This window comes from Dermacentor albipictus, chromosome 7, assembly GCF_038994185.2.
Source record: "Dermacentor albipictus isolate Rhodes 1998 colony chromosome 7, USDA_Dalb.pri_finalv2, whole genome shotgun sequence".
In the NCBI taxonomy this organism is placed as follows: Eukaryota; Metazoa; Arthropoda; class Arachnida; order Ixodida; family Ixodidae; genus Dermacentor; species Dermacentor albipictus.
In genome coordinates, this window is record NC_091827.1 from 46,065,483 (window position 1) to 46,088,603 (window position 23,121).

The 23,121-nt window shown below is 47.0% G+C and overlaps 3 protein-coding genes across 5 annotated transcripts in view; 2 read left to right on the forward strand and 1 right to left on the reverse strand.

The window, feature by feature from the left end:
* LOC139047963 (ATP-dependent RNA helicase TDRD9-like) overlaps positions 1-2,859 on the forward strand; it is an 89,684-nt gene extending 86,825 nt beyond the window's left edge. For all 3 annotated transcript variants that reach the window (XM_070522185.1, XM_070522186.1, XM_070522187.1), the window contains one exon: positions 974-2,859. In XM_070522185.1, the coding sequence (XP_070378286.1) occupies positions 974-1,154 (181 nt within the window). In that variant the 3' untranslated portion in view covers positions 1,155-2,859. The remainder of the gene's footprint in view (positions 1-973) is intronic.
* Positions 2,860-3,085: 226 nt separating this feature from the next.
* The window catches only part of LOC139047966 (uncharacterized), a 28,644-nt gene continuing 8,608 nt past the window's right edge, over positions 3,086-23,121 (reverse strand). Inside the window, exons 4-8 of the mRNA XM_070522192.1 lie at positions 21,111-21,315; positions 19,905-20,102; positions 15,620-15,717; positions 8,272-8,521; positions 3,086-3,276 (exon numbers count right to left, since the gene is read on the reverse strand). Coding sequence (XP_070378293.1) covers positions 3,124-3,276; positions 8,272-8,521; positions 15,620-15,717; positions 19,905-20,102; positions 21,111-21,315 — 904 coding nt within the window. The 3' untranslated portion in view covers positions 3,086-3,123. The remainder of the gene's footprint in view (positions 3,277-8,271; positions 8,522-15,619; positions 15,718-19,904; positions 20,103-21,110; positions 21,316-23,121) is intronic.
* Positions 12,792-23,121, forward strand: part of LOC139047965 (actin-related protein 10-like) — an 84,981-nt gene continuing 74,651 nt past the window's right edge. The window contains exon 1 of the mRNA XM_070522190.1: positions 12,792-13,112. Coding sequence (XP_070378291.1) covers positions 12,907-13,112 — 206 coding nt within the window. The 5' untranslated portion in view covers positions 12,792-12,906. The remainder of the gene's footprint in view (positions 13,113-23,121) is intronic.

A 23,121-nucleotide genomic window follows, 5' to 3' on the forward strand; every position in this document is an offset into this window, starting at 1 on the left:
TTTTTGACATCAAAAGTTGGGGGTGCTGGTCTTGCGTGATGGAGGGTCTTGTGTGAGTACAGTCAATGTCCGATCTTTCTGGACTGCCTGGGTGCTGCGAAAACATAAGAAAAAAATCGGGTTGTCTGAAAGAAAAAGAAATGCTTGCTTTTTACTGCTCCCAAGGGCTCAAATTGCCACAAGCACGTCCAAAACAGCTCTGAAGGCCTACCAGTATACTTATTGGGCATATAGGGGCTCGTACTCTGACAGGAGATGGCAGGTCCACACCTGTGTAATTAGAGATGCCCTGTGATGGTTGCCACTCTTCATTCTTGGTATGCTTCACTGCAATACATTGGGCATCCTTGACCTCGTAAGACCGCTGTGTTGCGGCAAAGCGGACTTTTGGGAACCGGCATTAGGCACTGCTTGATCTGTGCTGTAATTTCTGCACTTTGAAGCTGTCTGCACGAATGTCAAAAGTGGAATCAGTGCCATTGCCCTCAGGAGCAAATTCTGTAAATGGAAAACATGGCACCGAACAGCAGGAAGCTTGACAGCGAACATTGAAGCAGCTAGGCCTAGCGTTGCTGCCGTGGCTACGGCTGCCAGCGGATCAGCTTGCAAACGTGCTGGTTCAGCACTGTGAGATAATCAATATGGCGGTGGTGGGGCTTCTATTAATGCCGTCTCAGCCCAGAGGTCATGCCAAAGAGTCTGGAAAATGGGACAGCAAAGTGCTTCAGTGTCCGAAATTTCAGGTTAGCTTATACATTGGCTCTGGGGGTTATGTGGTGGCGCCGCTAAGGTTTCCGAATTGACGGGTATGTCCGAAAAATCTGTCATGGATTGTAAATAGGATGTTGTGCTCATAGATCTACTGATCTTTGATGTGGATCATAATTTTCCACAATAAAGTTATTCGTAATCTAAGTTTCGCCCTGCAAGACTGTTACATCATGAAACTGTTTCTTTCCTTCTTTTTATCCAGTTGTCGCACCTCAACGGAGCGCATGCTGCGTTGTCCCGTGTGCGACGTGATGTCCCTGAACCCGTACGACCTGCTGCAGCACCTGCGCACGAAGAGCCACTTGGACAAAGAGCGGCAGGTGCTCGAACTCTTCGAACAGTACACTGCAGAGGCGGAGCGAGAACCCTTACCGCACAAGTAGTATGAATCGGCATCCCCAGGCGGTCTTCAAAGCCGCTGCAGCAGCCTGCTGTCCACCAGTTTGCTAGGCAGACTGGCGGACACTTCGAAGTCCCTTAAACAAGCTCTTCTGTGAAGTGCTATGTCGCAGGCGGTGTTGTATTTCGTGCCACGTGGAGGTGTATGCACGTTATTTTTCTGTTACCACGTTGTTTTGATAGTGTAACGGCCTTTGGTCATTACAATAATAATTAAAGCATTGAAGTGCAATGCATAAGTTTTCACTGACCCTCAGTCTTTATGGACGTCAGCCCATAGTAGTGCAGTTCATCCTTCCGAGTAAATGAAAAGAATTTTGAAATTCTCACTTAAAAGTTCCGCGTGCGGTACAGTGTTACTGAAAGGAGTGCTCTGCCTTTGCAAGGACAGTGCCCCTCCTTAGAGCTTAATGTCCTAACCTTGTTTGTTTTGGTTTTAGTGTACAGGCGTGTTTGTACTGAAACAATAATGTGCATAAGTTTTGCACATGGTTTGTGCATGTGTGTGCATATGTGTAGATGTGTTTGTTTGTACCTAAATGGGACCGACGTGCGCAAGTAACGTGCGCATTGACTTTTTTTTTTTTTTTTCTTCACAATTGCTGGCAAGCGCTCGCTGTGAAAACAATGTGCTTAGCTCATTTTTCTTTCTCGGTGTTTGGCTGCCGAGATCATCGTTGACTCGTGACGCACATTGTTGTAATGGGGTTCAGCTCATCTTGTAGAGCAACACGACAAATTCCAGACAAATGCATAAAAAAAAAGACAATTGCGGATAGCACTAAATACTTTTTCTTGTTGCCTTGTTTATGCCGTGTTGCTCCACAAGATGAACTTGAAATCAGCTAGCCTAACTTGCCATCTCATTCTAGGACTCGATGTTTGAAATCAACATGTACAGTACCTGAATATTACAAGATTACAAGTGCTTCATGATTAGCTTTTAATTGAAAGCCGACTGCGAGTTTTTCCAGCATAAAGTTGTTTCTGAATAATAAAATTCTGCACAAGCTTTCGTTGCCATCGTACTCGACTCCTATGTTATAGCTTTTGTCTTGCAAAATATTCTTTGAACAACACCCTATAAATAAACCCCTTTCCTGAAGTAGCTTTAGCTAGTACATATTAACTATTGGAACATGACTGCATTATGTAGCTCTTTTATCATTTTCTATGAGGAAGAAATGAGTAAGGCAGCATAAAGAATACTACACCCAATACGTGAATTTTCATTTCTTAATGGCAGTGGAAGAAACGAGGCAGCTTGGCACTTCAGTGATTTGGAGATCACTTTGCTGGGAACTATCTAGCGTCAGTTTGTTACGACATATTTTTAGTCTCTGTTTTAGTCCTTTCTTATTTGTTAGTTCAATGCTCTTTTCATCGCATACATGTTAGTGACATTTGTATTTCCGTTAACTGGCTTTGTTACCAGCTTTTGCTGCTCATCCAAATTAATGTGCATACAGTCAGTCTGAACACAAACGTGGTAGAAAGCCACATTCGGGTTTAGTTTTGTTGTCATTCCAGTAGTCACAAGCCTGTGATCACTTTAGCCAAGCATCGTCATGCTCGGGTATAAATATTCACATTATGCATCGCCATTGCATTTGTTGACACATTTCCAGGCGTCTTGGAATCAATGTGGAGATCGCATTGGAGTTTGTTAATAAAGAGTTGAACACCAAAGCCCAGATTGTACTATTTCTTGCCTACCTATGTCCCAAGATGAAGTCGATGCTGAAAGGAGTAGTGACGTATTTTCTACATTCTTTTGTTGTTAAATGAAGCGTGTAGACCTTGAAACTTTAGAAAAAGATACTGGCAAGCCTCGCAGCGCCTGGCCAGGCACTGTCCTGGCTTCTGTTGTATGTGCCCATCTCATTTGCATTACAATGGCTTTCCCAAGTATCAATCAACTTGCTCAGTTTGTTTTGATGAGTGGTGCAAGGACTATTTATTTCCGCTATCAGTGAGTCCGGGCATTCTGCTGGCAAAATTAGAAAATGTGGAATGCAAATATGTATTGGGCGCTGTGGTGCGAGTGGTTGAGCTTGTGCGACGTGATGGCCGGGGCTGTATAGGTGTGAGGGTCATGCCACTGTACTGGAAAAGAAAAAAAAAACATTGAGAAAGTCATTCAGAAAGACCCTAATCTTGCATGGTATTGTCACATTGCAGTAACTGAAGAATAGAACTGCTAAAACCGTTAGTTAAACATGAAATTATTTATTGGGTGAACCTTTGCCCACCAAAAAAGCAGCATTGTATGGTGAGCAGTCGTCTGTATTCGAAATCTCGTCCACGGGTCAAATTTGTTCCCTATTTATACATAGCTCTTCGTACATTAGTGTTATAGCTGGCTCTCGCATACGTTCCAGAATTTGCACCACTTTTCACTTTGCGCACTTAACCTGAAGGCTCTAAAACAACACCAGAGAAAGTTATGATATAGGAAGTTGGTCTCGTACTGAGCGATAATTTTGTAACAGTGGTTAGCCAGTGAAAAATAGTCGCCAGGAAAAGATAATCGGTGAACACATGTTGATGCCCCCCTCATAAAAAAAAGCATCGTCCCAATGCCGCAAGCAGAACATGAATGCAGAAAAATAAAAATGTATAAGAGAAGCACACTAACAAAGCAAATAAGAATCTTTCTACAGTGCATCAGCACACATAGAACAGCTTAGGATGCACTGCGCGGATGACTTCAGGTGGCGTACAGCGCCGCTACGATTGCGCGACACCTTCAGGCAGGACCTTGCAGTCCTACAGCAAGACGTCTGGGTATCTTGTTCAACCTTAAATAATGTCACAGTATCTTTTCGCTGAGTTCATGCCAGCGTATTGGTGTTGAAATTCTGGTGCAGTCGCCAGGCTGGTATCCCAGGTACTGTCAAAGATTAAATGTCGTTTGTAGGTCCTTTGCTGGTTCTTGATGCTTAGGCAGGCCAGTTGCTAGGCTTTACCGATGCACTGTAGGTAGGCAGCTACGTCAAGATGGTCTTCGACACTGATGTTTGGCAGCAGGGTACGTGTCAAGTGTCATCGTCGGCTTGCTTCTGTAAGCCAGCCTGAACGATGTCATCTGCATTGTTCGTTTTACTCCCGTGTTGTAAGCCAATCTTATACGGAAGAACAGCATTCATTATGTTGCATTGACCACGTCTTGTGGTTGATTTAATATTTAGGCGTTCTGTAAGGCCACTCTTCTGCGGGTGGTAGGCGATTGTCCCGAAGTCACTTATGTGGCCGCATCGCAAGCTCACTTGAGCAAACTCCGTTGTAGTTGACATTTCTCTGTTGGTGATGACTTCTGGGGCAGCATATCGTAGCACGGTGTTCTCAATGAAGAATTCCGCTTTGACTGCAGTACCTTTGGGCATGACTTTTATTTCAGTGTGGCGGCTAAGGTAGTCGGTAGCCATGATGTGGATGTTGACGTCGAAATTAAAGCGAACAAAGGCACAAAAAAAATTCAGCGACGATTGCATACTCCCTAATGTGAAATTCGAATACAGCTCTACTATATGCATTTCGATTTCGCGATGTATTGAAGCAAAGAATTTTAGAGAGACATGTAGCAGAGTTGGCAATCGTCGAAAATCTGATCTGCGGGTCAAGCGTGTCGGCTTTTATACATGACTCGTCCAAGGTCCCAGTGTAATCGTTAGTGCCATGGGGCTTCCAGAAAGTAGTGCACAATTCGCGTTGTGTGTACAATTAGATTGCAAAACAATCGCAAACCATGAAAATCAAAACAAGCGCGAGTGAGGCTAAACCAAGCAAACCAAACAAGCATGAGTGGAGCTGATGCGAGCAGGCGAAAGTACGAAACAAGCAGTCCGGCTGGAACCAGATACGAGTATGCATCGAGCGGGTCCGCATAACACCAGTTTTCTGTAAGCCCATCATTGAAGGCACCACTCTTATTGGTCTCCACCGTTCATAGCTCACATCTTTCATCTCCCACTCTGGGTTCGCCCTTTCATCTTTCCCTGTGCTCGCTCGCTTGGTTACGCCGCCAACGCTCGCCGCAGGATCACGCACCTAAGAGCTGTGCTCTAAAAGTGCAGTAAATGAAGCCGTAAGAATGTTTGAAGCTACAAGCATGAAGCTTGGACGTATCCATGTGCAAACCTCCGTTGCCTTTGCCAACTGAAAACAATAGCAGCGCCAGAGTTGATTCCCTCTAGTAACGAGCAAAAAGCAGTGCTAAACGACAGGACGAAGAGAAGGATGCAGACCACTTTGTCCTGTCGTTCGGAGAGAGGAGGTTGTCAAAAAGAAGGTTCAGACAGCCTTCTCTGCGTCCTGTCGTTTAGCACTGTTTTCTGCTTGTAATCGTGAGCAAACCAGCCCAAATGCGTTCCGTTCTGCTACCCTCTAGTAATTTTAGTAGGACACTCTATGGTACCTCTACTCTCCAAAAGTTTTCGCGATGAACGTCAGTATTGAAAGAAGCTCGCCTCTGCCGAGACCCCATGGAATAGAGCGAAAGTAAATGAGTGGCGCATCTATGCACAGATTCTCTTTGCCATTGTCATCAACTGTAGTCCAGAGTTCCGTGTCAGCCTCTTCATTTTTATTTTATTTTATTGTTTATTTATTTACTTAATTATTTATTTATTTACCTATTTATTTATTTATTTACCTATTTATTTATTTCATCTGCAAGGAATATTCGTTCATGCAACACCACCTGGTTTCTTGGAAAGTTGCTACGCTGTGAAAAAATTGGCAGTTTTGTCCAAAGGTCGATGCACTGACAGCGATGGCAAGGGTTAACTTTGCGTTTGAACTACGCAGTGTTCTCACAATGCGCCAGTGTGACTATATGGGGATGTGGCATACGCCAAAATTTCGCACCCTTGAAAGTACACATGCTGTGTAGGGTCTGTAATGGCATCGCACGGGCACCATTGTGCTGCTCGTGAAGAGCGAATTCAGGGGAATCGCATCGCCTTCAGAGTGGGAGCGTTAGCATTGTCTTGCACTTTCTAATAGTACAGTAAAACCTCGTTAAACCGTACCCGCTTAAACAGTAGTTTCGTTTTAAAAGTAGTAAAGTCAAATCCCCGACTCAGCAGCCATTGAACATAATGTATTTTGTATCCGCATAAACCGTACCACCGTATTGCGTACGCATCGGTTAAAACGTAGCGTTTCAACTTTTCGTCGCGCAAGAACGGCGGTGCGCCGTCTCCATCGGGCGGCCCGGCAGAACAACAAGCCTCAGAGATCGGAACAACAGCCTCCAAGCGCCCTGTGCGTTTGCGCGAGAAGCCACATGAACATCAACATCATTTCGACGCCGTGCCAGAGAGCGTAATGGCGTCGTCCAAACGACGACTCGCGTCCTTCCGAAGCTCGGATAAAGAAGATGCCGGGTGCTCAGCATAGAAAAATTAGACATCGTCCGTGCTATCGAACGTGACACGAAGAAGTCGGCGCTGCACGCAACAAGGATCTGCTGTTGACTACAATGTGTGGCATTTGGAATGCGAGAAGTTGCGCGGCAGCGCTGCTGCGACCGCGAAGACATGTCGGCTGCGAGGTTCGACTTTTCGCCATCGTTGCCTGTGTTATTGCCGAAGTGTCGACTAGCGACAGTGATAAGGACAACACGAAAAGCGACAGCACGGGCGATTCAGGCCCGACAGTGGCATAAGCTGCGCGTTACGTCAGCCTCGTGAATGCAATCGTCGCGACGAGAGCAGCGGCTCGATAATGTAACTCTATTCCAAATTAAAAGTATTCCAAACTCCGGCAGCCGGCAATGAAAAAGGCGCCTCCGGGACTTCTGTAGCACTACTGCGCACGTGCACGGAGAATACGTAACGCGAACGAGGAATCTGCCATGCGAGTGTTTGCCGAGAAGAGGGGGCTGGCTGAAAAGCTGGCACGCAGCTTCAGCAAGTTTGAGGCCGCTGTGGTCGTCGTGCTAGGCCGCCGCGGCATCAAGCAAAAATAACACTTTTGTCCCGCGAAGTGAATAAATACTGAATGTTTTTTTCCCCTTTCATCGCGCTCTCTCTGGGTTCCGTTTTCGACCGGTAAGTGGGCGATCTCGTGCTATTCGGTTTAACAGTACTACCGTTTAGTACGTACTTTTTCCGAGCTCCGGCCAACTACGGCTTAACGAGGTTTCACTGTATGAGAAGATTTATTATAAAGGGCCTGAGCTTTGAATGAAATGTTTCATAACTTTGTTTGCCTGTTGCAATTCCAGAAAGATTCTTGGGAACATTTCTGTGAAAAACTTAAGACCTGGTATGAGCAACTCTGGCGGTGAATTTACACATCTCACCCAAGGAAGTAACTGGTGTGATAGCAACCTTGGATGTTTTTACCTTGCATACAAATATCTTAACCTGCAAGTGTTTTTCTTCAGGCAACTGTTTTAATAAGTAGGCTTCGAAACTGTCGCACGATAGTTATTTCCCCTCTAATGTTCGAGACCCATGCCTGAGACAGACAGACAGACAATGAACTTTTATTGAGGTCCTGAGGGACTAGCCGGTGGAGATCCGTTGGGGCCCCCGGCTCGCCGCTGGCTACTCCCATGTCGGAATCGGGAGGCCAAGCCTCTCCGCTCTTTCACGCCTGAGATTTCATGCCTGAGTTTCTAGCTTATCAAACGCGGCGCACTTGCCGGGTATCGCCACGCTGCTAGATGAAACGTCTGCAAGGCAGACGTTTCAGGATTACGTGCTCATCTGGACAAGTTGGGACTTGCGAATCCACAGTAGCCTTCAGTGCGGAATACACACGGGGAAAAAAATAAGCACGGTAAATGCAGACGGAGTGTTGAAAGCAACACTATAACATCATTTACACCTTTAAAACTGAATGAGGCATAAATCTGTCTATAATCCACCCCATTAGAACCAAGAAATGGTGTAAGCGTGCGAGTAGTAGACAGGTTGACACCTTTTTTAGTTTGTAAGGGTGTGAATTACCGTGTATACTACATATTTTTTTAAGGTTTCTAGAAATTGGGGAATCTAGATGACCGGATTTAACACGAACGCTTTGCTAAATGTGCGCGACACATTTGGGTAATTTTTTTCTTTCTGAAAAGGATGCTTGTATACTAACCACGAACACATTGTCCAATTGGAAGTTGCGGCCGATGCCGATGGCTCTGACCTGCCCCTTATCATTCGGATTGACTCTACCGTCGTCGTTCTTGATGAAGCGCGAGATGACCCAGGGCGCCTGCCATGTCGAATCGGCCAGGGAGATGGTTATCCTGGTGCCGCAGAATTTAAGCACCAGCCAACCCTGGTGGTCGAACGGCGCACCCTCCAGTTCGGCAGCCAGCTTGCCACCGTAGAACACGGCAATCCTGCACAGTATTCATCATAGTCACTGAAACCTGTCGGATCCACAGCGTTTAATTCCTGCAAAAATAAATCACTGGAGGGAGCAGTCCATGGTACTGTCTATGGAAGTTGCAAGCCTGCTGGTTCCACCAGAATGGGAACGACTGCATAAGGTCCTTACAAATTTGTAGCGACCGTATGTATGCATGGATTTGCCTAAGCTTTACCCTTATTACCCTTCGAAAACTCTCGAGTTTAAAAAATTGTGATAATTTTGAAAGAAATCCCGCTTTATAACGCAGCAACTCTCGATGACTATGCAAGTGCACGGATACTTCTATAGCCTTTGCTTCTAGAGAAAAAAAAATGGCTGTGGCTTAGGTAAGGTTAAGCCCAGGATGCGAAGCATACTAGCCTTTATTTTAGTTGTTGAACCACTGTTTAGCCTGGTGAACTGCTGTTGCTTGGCTATATTTGGTTCGGCTAGACGAAGAAACAACTCATGCATTACTTCTTCGCCTTCAAGAGTGGAACGCGACAGCGTTCCCGTCGACCCGCCAAGGGGTGTAAGACAATGGGCTACAGGGCAGCGACTACGCGCCCCGCATTGGACGCGGTGAGCGTCGAGCAAAGCAGCGTTCGGCGCGGCAACGAAATGTGCGCCTGAGCAAGAGACGCACGCCTTAGAAACAGCGCGTTTCTAAGGCAACACCGCATTCACTAGAGGCGCTTTTGTACCGCTTTGAAGCGTTGTACTCGTGGCTCAGTGGTAGCGTCTCCGTCCCACACTCCGGAGACCCTGGTTCGATTCCCACCCAGCCCGTCTTGCAAGCGGTGAGCCAAAGCCACTTCTCCTCTGTCGTGACGTCACGGTGTCACGTGATTTCATGGTCACCGCCGCGCCTGAGGAGCTGGGTTGAGCCCTCGTAATATGCTTCGCATAAAAAAATTCGTGCCGCACCATTTATACATGGTGGCGGAATAGCCAGCGAAGCTGTTTAAGCCGTTAGGTTTCCCCATTATAAATCATACAGTCACACAAACGTCTACATGTAATGTTTTATTTATCTTATTTCGAAACGATTCTGATCACAGCTGGGTCTTCGGCCGTGCGCACAATACGTGGTCTTCCCACTTTTCCCAATTTCGTTGGAGTTGCAACTGTTGCAGTGGTCTACCTCTGCAAATGCACAATCCGGCTCTCAGGCACCGCGGCGCAGATCCCCGTGTTTTCCCGCCACAACTGCCGCGCTGTTGTATACACGACAGCAGACGTAGGCGGCAGCAGCGGCTGCCGGCACGGGTGCACTCCCCCGCTGCGTAGGCGCGGCGCACGGTGAAATCGGATGTCCTTTCTTCTGCGCCGTACTATCATCCGTTATCTTTTTTTTTGTTCACTTTACGGACGTTAGCCAGCCCAGATAACGCCTCTCCCCCCCCCCCTCTTCGAGGCTTCATTCTTCATTCATACAGGTCCGTCACGTAAACAGCTTCGTTGTAAACCAGGATTTGCTTCGAAATTCAGGCGAAGGAAAGCACATGAAACGTATTAAAGCCACGAGAGCTTCCGCATCCACAACCATGAAGATCGGACAAATCTGTATACTAACCCTAATTGCGTAAAACATCATGTGCGTGCTGCTGATAATGTACATGTGCATTAGGGCGCAGAAATGACGTAACCAGGCCAAAATTCCTTGATAATTTGAAAGTGCCACACCTCTTGAACTGTGCTGCCACCACGCGACCTCCTCGCTCGTGGCGCGTCCTCTCAAGTTCCCACCGCGGGAAACGGTTTTGCGCCAGTTTTCTGCACGGTGATTGGTCTTAATTCCTACTGTTGCCCTTGGAAACGCGCAGACCTTGCGTATCGCTTGTGTTTTAAGCAAGAAATGCTTTTAGCTCCCGTTGGCGGCGACCTTCAAGTGACCTTGAGCCAAAAGCCAGAGTCGTTATCCGGGCACCCAAGGCGAGAACGGAGCGAGAACATCCGGGCATAGTCGCGCGCCATTGTCTGATGGAAAGAGAACTTGGTACCTGGAGGTGCCGCGTCCCAGAGCTTGCATGTACTCATCAACCCAACATCATTCGGTACATTGACCCCGGCGCTCTCCCTCTACCCGGGTTGACTGGGCAGGGGGTTCAAAAGCGCGCACGTAGAGGGCTGCAGGCGAGAGAGGATCCCCCTGCCGTACACCACGTCCCACAATGAATGCCTCCCAGAGGCGATCCTGTATGAGAACAGCAGAAGCCGGTCGAGAATACAGAGCTTGGATCATCTGCCGAAAACCCACACTAAAGCCAGCCTCTTCCAAAACCCGTAACAGGTACCTACGGCATCGGGAGCCTTCTCCTGATCGAAGGAGCACAGAATACCTGGAAGTTGACTGGCACTTTGTCCACAGGAGAAGGTCCCTGACTGCTAAACCGTGAAGCTGAGTGGAATGTCCCTGGACACAACATGCCTGGTATGGACCCAAAACAGTGTTGAGTACTGGAGTGCGTCGCATACACGGACACTTTGCTATGAGCTTGTAATCGCATTTTGGAAGTGTGATTGGACGCGAAGCTCTTGGATCGGTGCTTCTCGACTCATCCTTACAAAGGAGAGTGATTAGCCCCCCTCTCTAAGACGCTGACAGAGTCGCTTCACTGAGTAGCCTGTTCGCCAATGATGTGAATGGCTTTCCTAACAGTGTCCAAAGCTTCACATAAAATTCAACTGTCAGACGATCGGATGCTGGACTGCGATTGTGCTTCATAGACTTCAAAGCCGAGAATAGCTCGTCCTCGACTAAGTCTGAGTCGCAGACTTCCGGCGGCTCAGCTGGTGAAACGAATGGAAAGACAGCTGGAGTGGCAGCTGGTTCGGCATACAAGTTCGTGGAAAACTCCCTCGCCAGTGCAAGAACTCCATCTGGTGAATCGACTATGCTTCCATCACTTGGATCTACTAGGAAAAAGAGAGTTGTGCTCTTCCTTGGAAGATATCTACGTAGGACATTTCTGCTGCACCACGCTTCCGTTTCCGACTGCTATGCTCGGGTGTGGCTCTCAAATCATCCCAGTGTCGCTGCAGGAGAATCTGAAGTTCCTTTCGGAATGAGGCCAGCGCCGGAGCAACACCAGGCCCGCAGGACAGTGGCTCCGAGAGCAGGAGGATGGCGCCGGAGACGATTTTAATCTCGCGTTCTTCGCGTGCTCGACGCTTGACCCAAGACCTGAAGCACTCGCGTACTCTGGCCATCACGTCATCCCATTCTGTGCCATCTAGATTCTCTCTGTTGTGCAGCGATCGAAAGAGAATGGATGATACCTCTGCGGTTGCTTGCGTGTCCTCTAAGAGGCGTGAATTTAGATGCCACGGTCTCTTCCCTTGCGAGGCTATATTCGAATCGGCGAACCGCAGAATTAGGAAGCAGTGGTCGCTAAGAGCAGAAGGAACCAACTATGAAGAATGCATACTAGAAGCCAGTGACGATGAGACGTAAAAACGATCGACATGACTCTGCATAGTAGCCATAGTAGTGCTATCGGGTGTGCTGTGGTAAACTACAGAGCCGCCACCTAAAAGCTCCGCCCGCGGCCAAGAAATTTTGCTGCGTTTTGCAGTGTTGATCAACCAGATGGAAAGACGAAGTCTTTCCTGGTGCACCATGTAGTTCAAATGTGTATTTTGCGCGTGTTGCACAAATGTTTGTTATTATTGTAAGCAGATACTTCAGTTTGTTCTTTCTGGTTTGTTTCTCTAGAAGAGGAACAACGGGCAAAACCTGCTGCAATACCCACAGCTATAAGCGAAGCAGCGCTTACCTCGCACATATATCTTGAATGTTAAATGGGTAGCAGAAGTTTTCCGAACGCAGAAATGCAGCGGGGCAGATTCGCCACATCCTTGTCGCGCGCATGCCGAAGTACGTCTCGCAATAAAAGCGCTAAGCTCGCTCTTTCGACGGGATAGCGTGCAGAGTTCGCGCCTACGCCAAACCAAACAGCGCTCGCTTACCGCGCACTTGTGCGCATGCGCAGCGACGACAGCCGATCGCCCCGCTGTTAAAAGGCGCTTTTAATAGTCAGACGTTTTCGGGCGAGGGGGCGAGTGTCACTTGCGGCCAGTCACGCTTAGTCACGCTACGGCGCCTGCGCTCTGCGCCAGCCGAAACACCGCTTTCGCGGAGGTAGTTTGTTCTAGAGAAACGAGATGGCGCTTTCGGCGGCGCGCCGCCACGTGGCCTCGGCGACAGCGCCCCGATGCGAAACCACTACCGCTTCCACCTTGCGTCTCTGCGATCAGCTGTCGGTAATGCAAGTGAGCTTTCGCTGACGCACTGTGCTCCAATCATGCCGGATTGAATGACGCGGAACGAAGACGCGCGTGCAGTTGGTAGCTGCAAAAATAGTGACTGGCATGTTAAGGAATCGAATGAGTCTGTGTGACCAAGTTCGCGGACCGCTGCTGCAACTGTCCCGGTATACGCATCTATGGTATACGTGTTACCGGCACTTCCGAGATGTGTACGGCTTTCCTCGAGGATACGGAACTTTGCTCATCCGCCAGCGATGTATCGCTATAGCCTTCAAAGGAAGTGCTTCAGCCCCGGAACGTCGGCAAGAGTGAGTACGGCTCGTTAAACAATGACAAAAGGAGTGGCGCCGCTTCCCGTCATAGTAAGTTCCGTGCACAGTATCTACACAAATCTATACCCAAACTGGCACGGAAATTTACGCCCACTCTATCGCCAACGTGTCGATAAGTGAACGGGCGCACACTTGATTATATGCGCGATGTATACGCACAATAAATGAGTCACCGATAGCGCACGATTGGTCGAAGCTGAGTGTTTCGTGACGGTCCACAAGAGTAAGCGAGTTACTAGCGATAATACATCTTTGCTACGAGGTGTTACTGCGTACAACGCGTCCGATGACACTGGACTGCGCTTGCAAGTGCTCGCAGTACGCAGTGCTCGAGGTAGGGCCCGGGCTTGGGAACACAGCGGACGCATACCGCCCGTAGAAATTCTCAAACCCGGTAAAACGTGAAAAGCGAATGACAACCAATCGGACAAGGTTGAGTTTCTTTCAACAGGTTACCAAAATTTAACGTGGGCTTCCTTTCGGCAAAGTCAGTTGTATCAGTGTAGATGCATCAGTTGTAAACGAATTGAACCAGTTGGAATAAGTGTGCACGGTGTCGGAACGCAAACTAGCTGTGCGCAGGTCGAACGCTACAAAGCTTGGACGAGTGCTGTTTACACTTGCTTCTAAATTTCTTGCGAGCACATAGACTGACAACTCGCCGCGTTGAATGAGGAAACAGCGTCTTCTGTGTGAACCGCCAAACTAAATCGTGCTATGAACACGATGTGTCGCTTCGCGGCATAACATGAGTCATGATCAACTTGAGACGTTCCGAGGCAGTCATAATTCCTGCTACCGAGCCCGCAGACAAAAGTACATCAGCCAGAATAACCCTGCTGCGCCTAAAGGATTAGCGACACCATTGCTGAGGCAGAAAAATATAAATGAACAAAAGCCAAATGAAGCTCAAGCGTACACCGCTATAACTTATCAAAGCGTCTGCCTAAACGAAGTATACACTCTGCGAATTGAAATGCCAGCGAGATATTTAAATTAAACAAAAAGAAAACAATCGTCTACTCGCCGGGAATAAAGAATTTAGTCGACCCGAGTGAAGTGCTTCGATAGCGGTATAGTATCGGCTAGGTTTTTCCCAATGCAAAAGTTTCTCATCCAAGTCGCTCTCGATGCGCGTCGTTTGCTTCATTTTAGAAACGATTAAATCGTACATTGCTGTCTTTCCACCGCAATAGCACGCATAATAGTACAAAACAAAAGTATTTCGACATCGGTCTTTTTTCATTTCGGGCTTGTGTACGCGGTGGTATCACGATGATAGAGAACCACCAGGCGTTCAGCGCATGCCGTGAATAAAGCCCCTTAAACTTCGTAATGTAGCGACACGCTTTGAAGAATGCCGCCTCCTCCTCGCGCGCTCCGGCCGAGGCCGACACCGCGTCGCTATTGGCCTAATAGCATCACGTGGGCCCTCGCGCCGTGCATCAGCGCCATTTTTGCTCGCGAAGCGTCTACGGAGTGGCGAGGAGCGCATGTTGGCGCCGCTGCTACGCTCGAGCGGTGTAGGCGGCGCCACGGTCGAGGAGGGAGCGTGAAAGAGAGGAGAAACGAGGAGGAGCCAAGGCCGAGGAGGAGAGTGTCGCTACTTTACGAAGTTTAAGGGGCTTTAGCCGTGATAGGACACCCTGTTTAGCTTCAAACCTGAACCTGAACCTGGATCTGCTGTTTCTCGGCGTGGCCACTAGGTTGCGGACATCTACTTGGAGTCGCGCATTGGTACACGACGTCAGCAATTTTTTTCTCGGTGTCATGACGTCGCGGTAATGTCGCTGACGTCAGGTCCGACATATTGAAATCAGCTCTAACCTTATTGACATAGCCCAAGGTTCAACTTTTCACGTGCAAAATTTGACACCTCCAAACTCCGCTCTACATATGCGCGGGAAAGTTAATGCGAAGGGTTTTTGACATCTTGGGATCTAACTTGTTCTTGGGCTTGTTAGTAGATAGTTCATGAAACCGGTGTGGCTCAAATAAAAACAAACACAAAACCGGACACCGGTTTTGTGTTTTTGTGTTTTGTGTCTTCATGTTTTTTTATATGCTGAGAAGGAAGCTTTCAGTTGTGAGTAGTTCACTATACCAAATAATTATTAACTACTATACCAATTATTTCTTTACCCTATAAACATATTGTTCTTTGTGCGTTTGCGATTGTATAGAATGACTAGGAATAAGGTGAAATTACTTGTCCTAATCCTTTTGCACAAGGAAAGCTGTTTAAGCTTTCTGGGGCTAATATCAATTTCAAATACCTTTCAAGTTCTCTTGACGTTCATACATAGTAAGTGTCAAGGTTTCAATGGCGGGAAGAGCGCGGTAGAGCGTCCACAACTTCGAGAATGTGTATGGACAGGACGCTGTTGGTAAAGCGTGTTTTTTCATTACTATACATTTATTTAGAGGAAAAATATACCTTACTACACACGTGTAACCTTTTCCTAGAAAAAGAATGTGCTTACTTGTCGGTGGCGACAGAGCGTCCGTGGAATTTTCCGCTGAAGATGACCTCACCGCCTGTCCCAAGAAACACGAACGGTGGTAGAGTGTAATTATCGTCCTGCATTAAAAAGAAAAAAAAGGAAAAGGGGCGATTTTGGCGGTAAATGGAAGAGAATTAGGTTAGGACGTTACGTCGCACATCTTTGAGGCTCCGCGGATAAATGATTAAACCTCGTTCAACACACTGCCACGGGTTGTTCGGGAGCTCCCTCGACACACACCTTGCCGCTTCGGGGAGCCAAGTGCAGTTGGCGGTGGTCCGGAACAGATCACCGCCAGTTCAACTATCAATATACGTAATGCGGGTGAGGGAACAAACGCGTGTTTCTGGTGTCTTAGTTGAAATCAAGAAAAAGAAATGGGTATGGGCTGGACATGTAATGAGGGGGGAAGGTAACCGATGGTCATTAAGGGTTACGGACTGGATTCCAAGGGAAGGGAAGCGTAGCGGAGGGCGCCAGAAAGTTAGGTGGGCGGATGAGATTAAGGAGTTTGCAGGGACAACATGGCCACAATTAGTACATGACCGGGGTAGTTGGCGCAGCATGGGATAGGTCTTTGCCCTGCAGTGGGCGTAATCAGGCTGATGATGATGATGATGATGATGATGATATGTAATGCGTAGGGCGGACCATTAGAGTTACAGAATGGGTCCCGAGGGAAGGGAATGAGTGCAGTCGAGGACAGCAGAAAATTAGCTGGGGCGATGAAATGAGGAAATTTCAAACGAAAGTTGGAATCAGCTAGCGCAAGACAGGGTTACCCTGTCTAGAGGTCGCTGGAAGAGGCCCTTTCGCACTGGACATAAATATATGCTGATGATGGTAATAACGACGATGATGATAATTTATCTCGTGTCACCCGTCACCGCATATATATGACCGAGAAGAAAGGAAACTGAGGGTTCCGATTTAGTCATATCATAAGACGCCTACAAGCAAAGACACCGAGGACGTCCAGCATACGGAAAATTAATCGTGCCTATTAATTGAATTAAAGAAATAATAAAAGAATGGAAAATGAAAATGGGTGAGAAGACAACTGGTCGCAGGCGCACCGCGAACCCACGTCTTCGCATTTCGCGTGCGATACTATTACCATGGATGGATGGATGTTATGGGCTTCTCCTTTGGAACGGGTAGGTGGGTTGCGCCACCTAGCTCTTGCTATTATACTGCCTAATGTCCTACCTAGGTTATAAAAGAAAAAAAACCCACTATGAACTCTCACAACCAAATTTTCTGGCCCCCTATTGCGAACTTTGATATTGTAAGTCTCCGTTTTTTTTTTTTTTGTCGTTTCCCTACTTTTCTTCCACCAATCTTCCAATCGCCTCTTACTAATCTCTATTGCGGACACGTTTAACATTCCACCGCTCTCGTTGAACCCAAGGTCTTCAAGGAGGCCAGTGGTGCCTAAATCGACCACTAGGCAGACGTCTTCACATTCTAATAAAACATGTTTCATCGTTTCCCTAGCTTTACCGCAGCAAGCACGTGCTTCTTCCTCCTTCTTACATCTCGCTTTGTAGGTGCGTGTTCTTAGGCATCCCTATCTCGCTTCAAAAAGTAATGAGCTTCCCTTTGAGTTATGATAAATTGTTTATTTCCTGATTTCGTTTTTTCCTCTTAAGTAGTTACTCATGGCAGGTTTCTTTTCCATTGCCGCCACACGAGATTATTTCAGCCTCTCTGACTTTCCGCTTGACGTTCGTTGTTGCTGTGTTGCCCACCCCGCAGGCCGCATACTTGCTGGTAAGCTTCCTAGTTCTTTTCCTCCACTGTGAATCAATATTTTTCCTGTACAGATGCATCAACACTCTCCGAGCCCATTTACTTTCTTCCGTATTGCTCATTCCTTCTTCATAATCAATTTTATTGCGAGCTTCCCTCATTTCAAAACTAGTCCAGCCCATGTCCCCCTTCACAGCTTCATTTGTAGTCTTCCCGTGAGCGCGCAATGTGAAACGTCCCACTGACCTTTGGTTCCCATCGAGTCCTGATTGTACGCCTGATTCAAAGCAAACAACCGTATTTCCAAACGTAAGTCCTGCAACCATTACATCTTTTCACATACCCCGGAGCACCTCGTACCTATTGCGCTCTGTGCTTCATTATGGTCGCATTTCTCATCCCCTTCACTGTTAATGTGTTTTCCTGTGTTTCCATGTATCTTTTGGCTTTGTTTATCCATACGCCAAGGTACTTATATTCTCTTACCCGAGGTATTTTCTGGCCCTGTAATACCACTGTCTGTTCACTGCTTTCATTGAATACCATAACACCTGATTTTCTAACACTACCAGTTGAGTTACCGCGGCGCCGTCTGTCGGCGGCGGCTGCTGTAAATCGCGCCCACGTGACCCCCACGCGCTGCCTCAACGTTACTAGACTGCGCTGCCTCTCGCGTTATCCCGATCAGTGAAGCGGACGCGCCACACTTCGCTCTGTTTGGGAACGTGCTGCACGAGACAGATTGCCTGCGTCAGCCAGTATATCGCGAAATGAAAACACGTATAGAGTCGCTCTCAAGTTTCACATTCGGGTGTGTGCCGTAATCGTGGGTGAATTTTTTTTCATTGCCCAGTTACAAAGCCGCAAACTTGATACAGTGTCGTTTTCTGCAAATTTCAAGAATCAAATCAAGAACTCGCTTCCTACAGTCACTGGATTTTAGCTTTTCTTTTAACTGCACGAAACCTCATCGAAATGCGGTGCAGCGGTTGCCGAGAAAAATGATTTTCCCGTTCCCATGTATATATTGTTTCAAACATCACTTACAGCGTGTGCATAGACAGGGACCAAAAGAACGGCGAAGACAAGCTCTTGTCTTCGTCGTTCTTTTGGTCCCTCTCTACGTACCCGCTGTAAGTGATGCTTGAAACACTGGAATACCAACCAGCCCGTACCCAAACCCTGTCCATGTATATAGATATGAGCCTAGAAGTTAAAGCTTGCTCTTAACTTGAAGCCCATGCTTGACTAGTGTTCCCGTATACAGGGACACTATGCTTGATTAGATCTGGCTAGACGATGCCTGGCGTGAACGTATTCGAGACGCTTATTGAGTCTCCTTCGGCGCGTTTAACGTTAGGCGTCGTTTTGACTAAGTCACACATGGGGCATCAAGTATAGATAAAGAAAAAAAGGAGCATAGGCATACAATCACAGTCGGTCACTGTCGCCGCATACTGTCACTGTCGGTCACTGTCGGTCACTGTCGGTCACTGTCGGTCACTGTCGGTCACTGTCGCGCATGCCCGAGCACGTCACCATGGCATTGAGTGACCGTGCGCAATTTTGCGAGCAGACTGTTCGTGCCACTAAAACACAGCCCTTCTCTCTGGCGCGCAAATGTCGAGCGAGTTTTAGGTGTCGCTGCGGATGTCATCACAAGAAAACGAGGGAAGATTGCAGGAGTTTTGGAACGCAATTCTTAGTGAACGTAGACAACGTGTGAAGTTCTAAAGTGGACTCATTGAAAGAGCCTGAACAACTCGTTCTATTTACTTTATTCGTGCAATTTTAATGAAAGGGGGAATAAAGTAACCAATTACTTTTTTTAGGAATTGCAGCGTTACTTTCGTGAGACCGTAATCGGTAACTCTAATCAATTACATTATGCAGAGAAGTAATTTTCTTTGTAATCGGTTACTCTTTTTTTTCTGTAACATGCCTGACCAGAACGCAGCCCTTTCGGCGTATTCATCATCTTCACGAGCCTTTATTTCTTTTTTATTTATGGCCACTGCCGGACGATGGCATCTCCCAGCGATCTAGCTCCAATCACCCCTTGTGCTAGCCCATTCCAACCTGTGTCTCAAATTTCCTAATTTCTTCATTTCACCTAATTATCTGCCCAAGGTTACAATTGTGCTATCTGCCACAGGAAATTTGTTATAGTTTGGTGGAGCTAAAAAAAAACACCTTATATAAGAGCAAATTATAGCCTAACGAACTCCACAGCTCCTACACCTGTAGCGCCGTATGGATTGTATTGAATTACGACAATGTTTGATGACCATGACGATATCTTCTCATTATCGTAACTTTGCTCTGTTACTCGCTTCTAACGCGTATGTTGCTTTCTAGCAATTCTTACTATTGAAAAAGTTCGCGTTAGAACCGGGTAAATACGGCATGTGGTATTTCTTTTGGGGAGCCCGTCAACTCTGTTTACCCGAATTCGGGGCTGGTCAACCTTGACAAGGACACACAGGAAGAAGGGAGCAAGTTGGCCGCTCACCTTGTTTTTGGAGATCTGTTCAAACATAACCTTAGGATCGTCGGAGACGTGGTGGAGCTCGTAGACCTTGAAGTTCATCATCTCGGTCGAGTTTGGGTCGTCGAAGAATGGCCCCCCGTGCCTGACGCGGGAGCACTCGACCATCGATGAGCAGGCGACCTGCTCGTCTACCAGGTCTGAATTACCGTCAATGAACGCCTGAGACCATTTGTGAGGTGTTCGAAATACGCTGGCTTGTATTGTATATTGTATTGTAACATTGTATCGCACGTCCTTGATTTCATTGTGAACAAGGCTCCCGTCAGGGGAGCCGAAACGTCTTTTCTTGTATTCATTCAGTGGTCGGTGTCCTTCTTTTTACCCTTCTTCACGCTTGCTTCCCAGCGAATGTTTCCAAAGACGATTCCTCTATAGCAGCGCGGGGCAAAATGAACTGAATGGAATGGGAAAACGAATGGCATCCAACCTGAACTACTGCACGACGCTAAAAAGAAGCCCCTTATACTAGCAGCGGCGTAGCTAGCTCATCTGGCACCCGGGGCCCATAGGTCTTCTGTCACTTGCAATGAAGGTGAATTCGCTCGCTGCAACTGCCGCGATTCCCCACTCCAGAATTTTGACAGCGAGTTGCCGCGCTCATGGAGCGAGATGTGTTCGTGTTTACCTGTGCGCGCGTGGCACCGTGCTGGTTAATTCAGTTAAAACACGTTTGCGGGCTAGTTGGTTTGAATCTATGGTAGAATGTGTAAGCGCGACTGAACCATGAAGGACGTGGAAAGAAGCAGACACACAAATACAGCGCTGCCTCCATGTGTCTGTTTCTTTCTACGTCCTCCTTGAGTCACGCCTAAACATTCTATCATTGTTAACTGAGTTAGTAAGCGAATGTTTACGAGTTTATACGGCCTCTAAGACTACTATCCTTACTTCGCACAGCTATCCACTAATTTGCTGTCGCAATCGGTGCTTCGTCTTTCGGGCGAAACTGCGACTTTTTTAACACACTGTTCGTTCATTCATTCGAGGTTACGACACGTGCCAGTACTCCTTTTTAACGCCCTGCTCGCTCCCTCAGCCCCCCACCCCCTTCATTTGAGGTTACGAGAAACCGAACCTTCACGCGACGGTATTTCACTCGTGAACGACGGCATTTCTCGCCGGGAAATATCGAATCAGCAATGAATTTGCGAAATCTTTCTCACGTACCGTGAAGTAACCGTTGCTCTTGTGCACGAGTGTAACGATATGAACGCCGCTGCCTAAAGTTGGGCTGCCTTTCAGCTTGATGTCGTAGCGGTGGTGTACTTTGTAAACGAGGTGATTCGTGCCGATAGTTATCTTGCCGTCCGCTTGCCGTGTGAAGTAGATGTAGCGGTTCTGATGGCCGGTGCTCTCGTACTGGATCTCCATTCTGCGTGCATGTTTAATTGAACTGAGCGTTAGTGGCATGAAAGTGAAAGGTATCAAAACAATTGGAAGATGTTTCATTAGTCCGCGAAACAATGCAATACCTGTACTTTTTACGTATCTATGGCACATAGTAACGGAGGCGAAATTATTTCGACACGGAGAAGTTCCGACGGGAAAAAATAAAGAAGGAAGGAAGAGAATGAAAAATTTTCTAATTTCTCGAGTAATTACAGAATCACGACGATATACGCGGTCATGATCTTCAAACAATGCATTTCGACTCATTTGAGATTCCAAAAAAAAAAAAAAAGCGGTGCCACTGTTGCCGAATTTGTGGCGCATAACAACTTGTCGGTTCATACAACCGACGTGATGATCAAGTTTCGTCTCTTCCAGCTATGCCAATATGAGAAGGGATCCAATGAAACATTAGATTGATGCCTTTCTCGCCGAAGTCTTTTGCGAATGACAGTGACTTGCGTGGGAACTTGCTTAATGGTAAACCGTGACTGATTGGCTTCTATACATGCCGCCTTCGAGTCCACGAGGAGTACAACACCTTGTGCAGCCAGAGTTTTGTAGCTTTCGTAAGGCAGTCGCTATTGCCACACCGTCGACAACTCTTGATGAGACCACGTGGTCCAGCCGGCCAGACCATGTGGCTCGCAAAGAGGGCATACAAAACGCTGCTGCGCAGCGATCTGCGTCCGCTTTGACGGAACCATCTGAGTGCATTCTGAGGTGATTTTGGTAATTAGTAATCAAGTGCTCCAGAACGAGGGGCTTCGCTTCTGCAGATGGAACACTGTTCTTTGAATGCTGTCTCGGTATGCTTAAGCGGCAGGTTAATATGTTCGACTACTCAAGGCATGGCCTATCGTTTGCCTCTGTCTCGAGAAGCCCAGCCCTAAGGCGCGAAGCATGTTCAACGCTGCATGAAAATGTGAATGTGTCCCGACACTTGTACATTGGAGAAGTGCTTTGCTGGGCGAATACTCTTTTAGTAGAAGCAGCTGAGTGAAGAGAGCCTCTGCGTCTTTTTTTTTCATTGGAAGCATCAGAAATGGACGGGATCACAGACCGCAAGGACTTCTTAAAGATATTGTAGTTTACGAAAGTTTGAACGTGTTCATCCGTGGTTGTAATAGAGTGGGATATTTAAGAGAATAACGGAAGATTATCACTATTAGAGGCACAATGAACAGTTGACCGCGAAGACACGGAGAGGCTACGACTAGAGAATGCGAGATCGATTGAGAGTGATTTTTGACACGCACAGATGTATTCGATCCAGAATTTGCGCAAGAAAGGTTATTGTCTAATCACCAATTGCACATGCGGTTGCCGCATGAATCTGTCTTTAAACCCCATGAAACATGATGTGAATTTAAATCCCCAGTAAGTAAAACATCACAGCCACATCTAGCTAGAACACTGTCAACAGAGCGAGTGTCCTGCACACCGGAAGGAAAATAAGTATTTAGCCCAGGAGGACGTTTCTTGTTTGTGCTAGAAGTATTAATAAATTTGAAGTTCGAGTTGAAAGTGGGCAAAATTCAGGAAGAATACGTTCTACAGCCAGAATTTCGCACTCAGGATCTATCAATTCAAATAAAATTTTAGCTTTGCGACATGTTTTAGCAGAAATATAATTAGTGCACCTTCTCTGGTACGGCGGTCTAGTCGAAAAGATCTCTAAAATTTTAAATGGGAACTTTTCTCCGTTGTCAACCAAGTTTCCTGTAATATTGTTATATCTGGATTAAGTTGATTAGTAAGAGAAAACAAATCTACAAAAGCGGAAAAT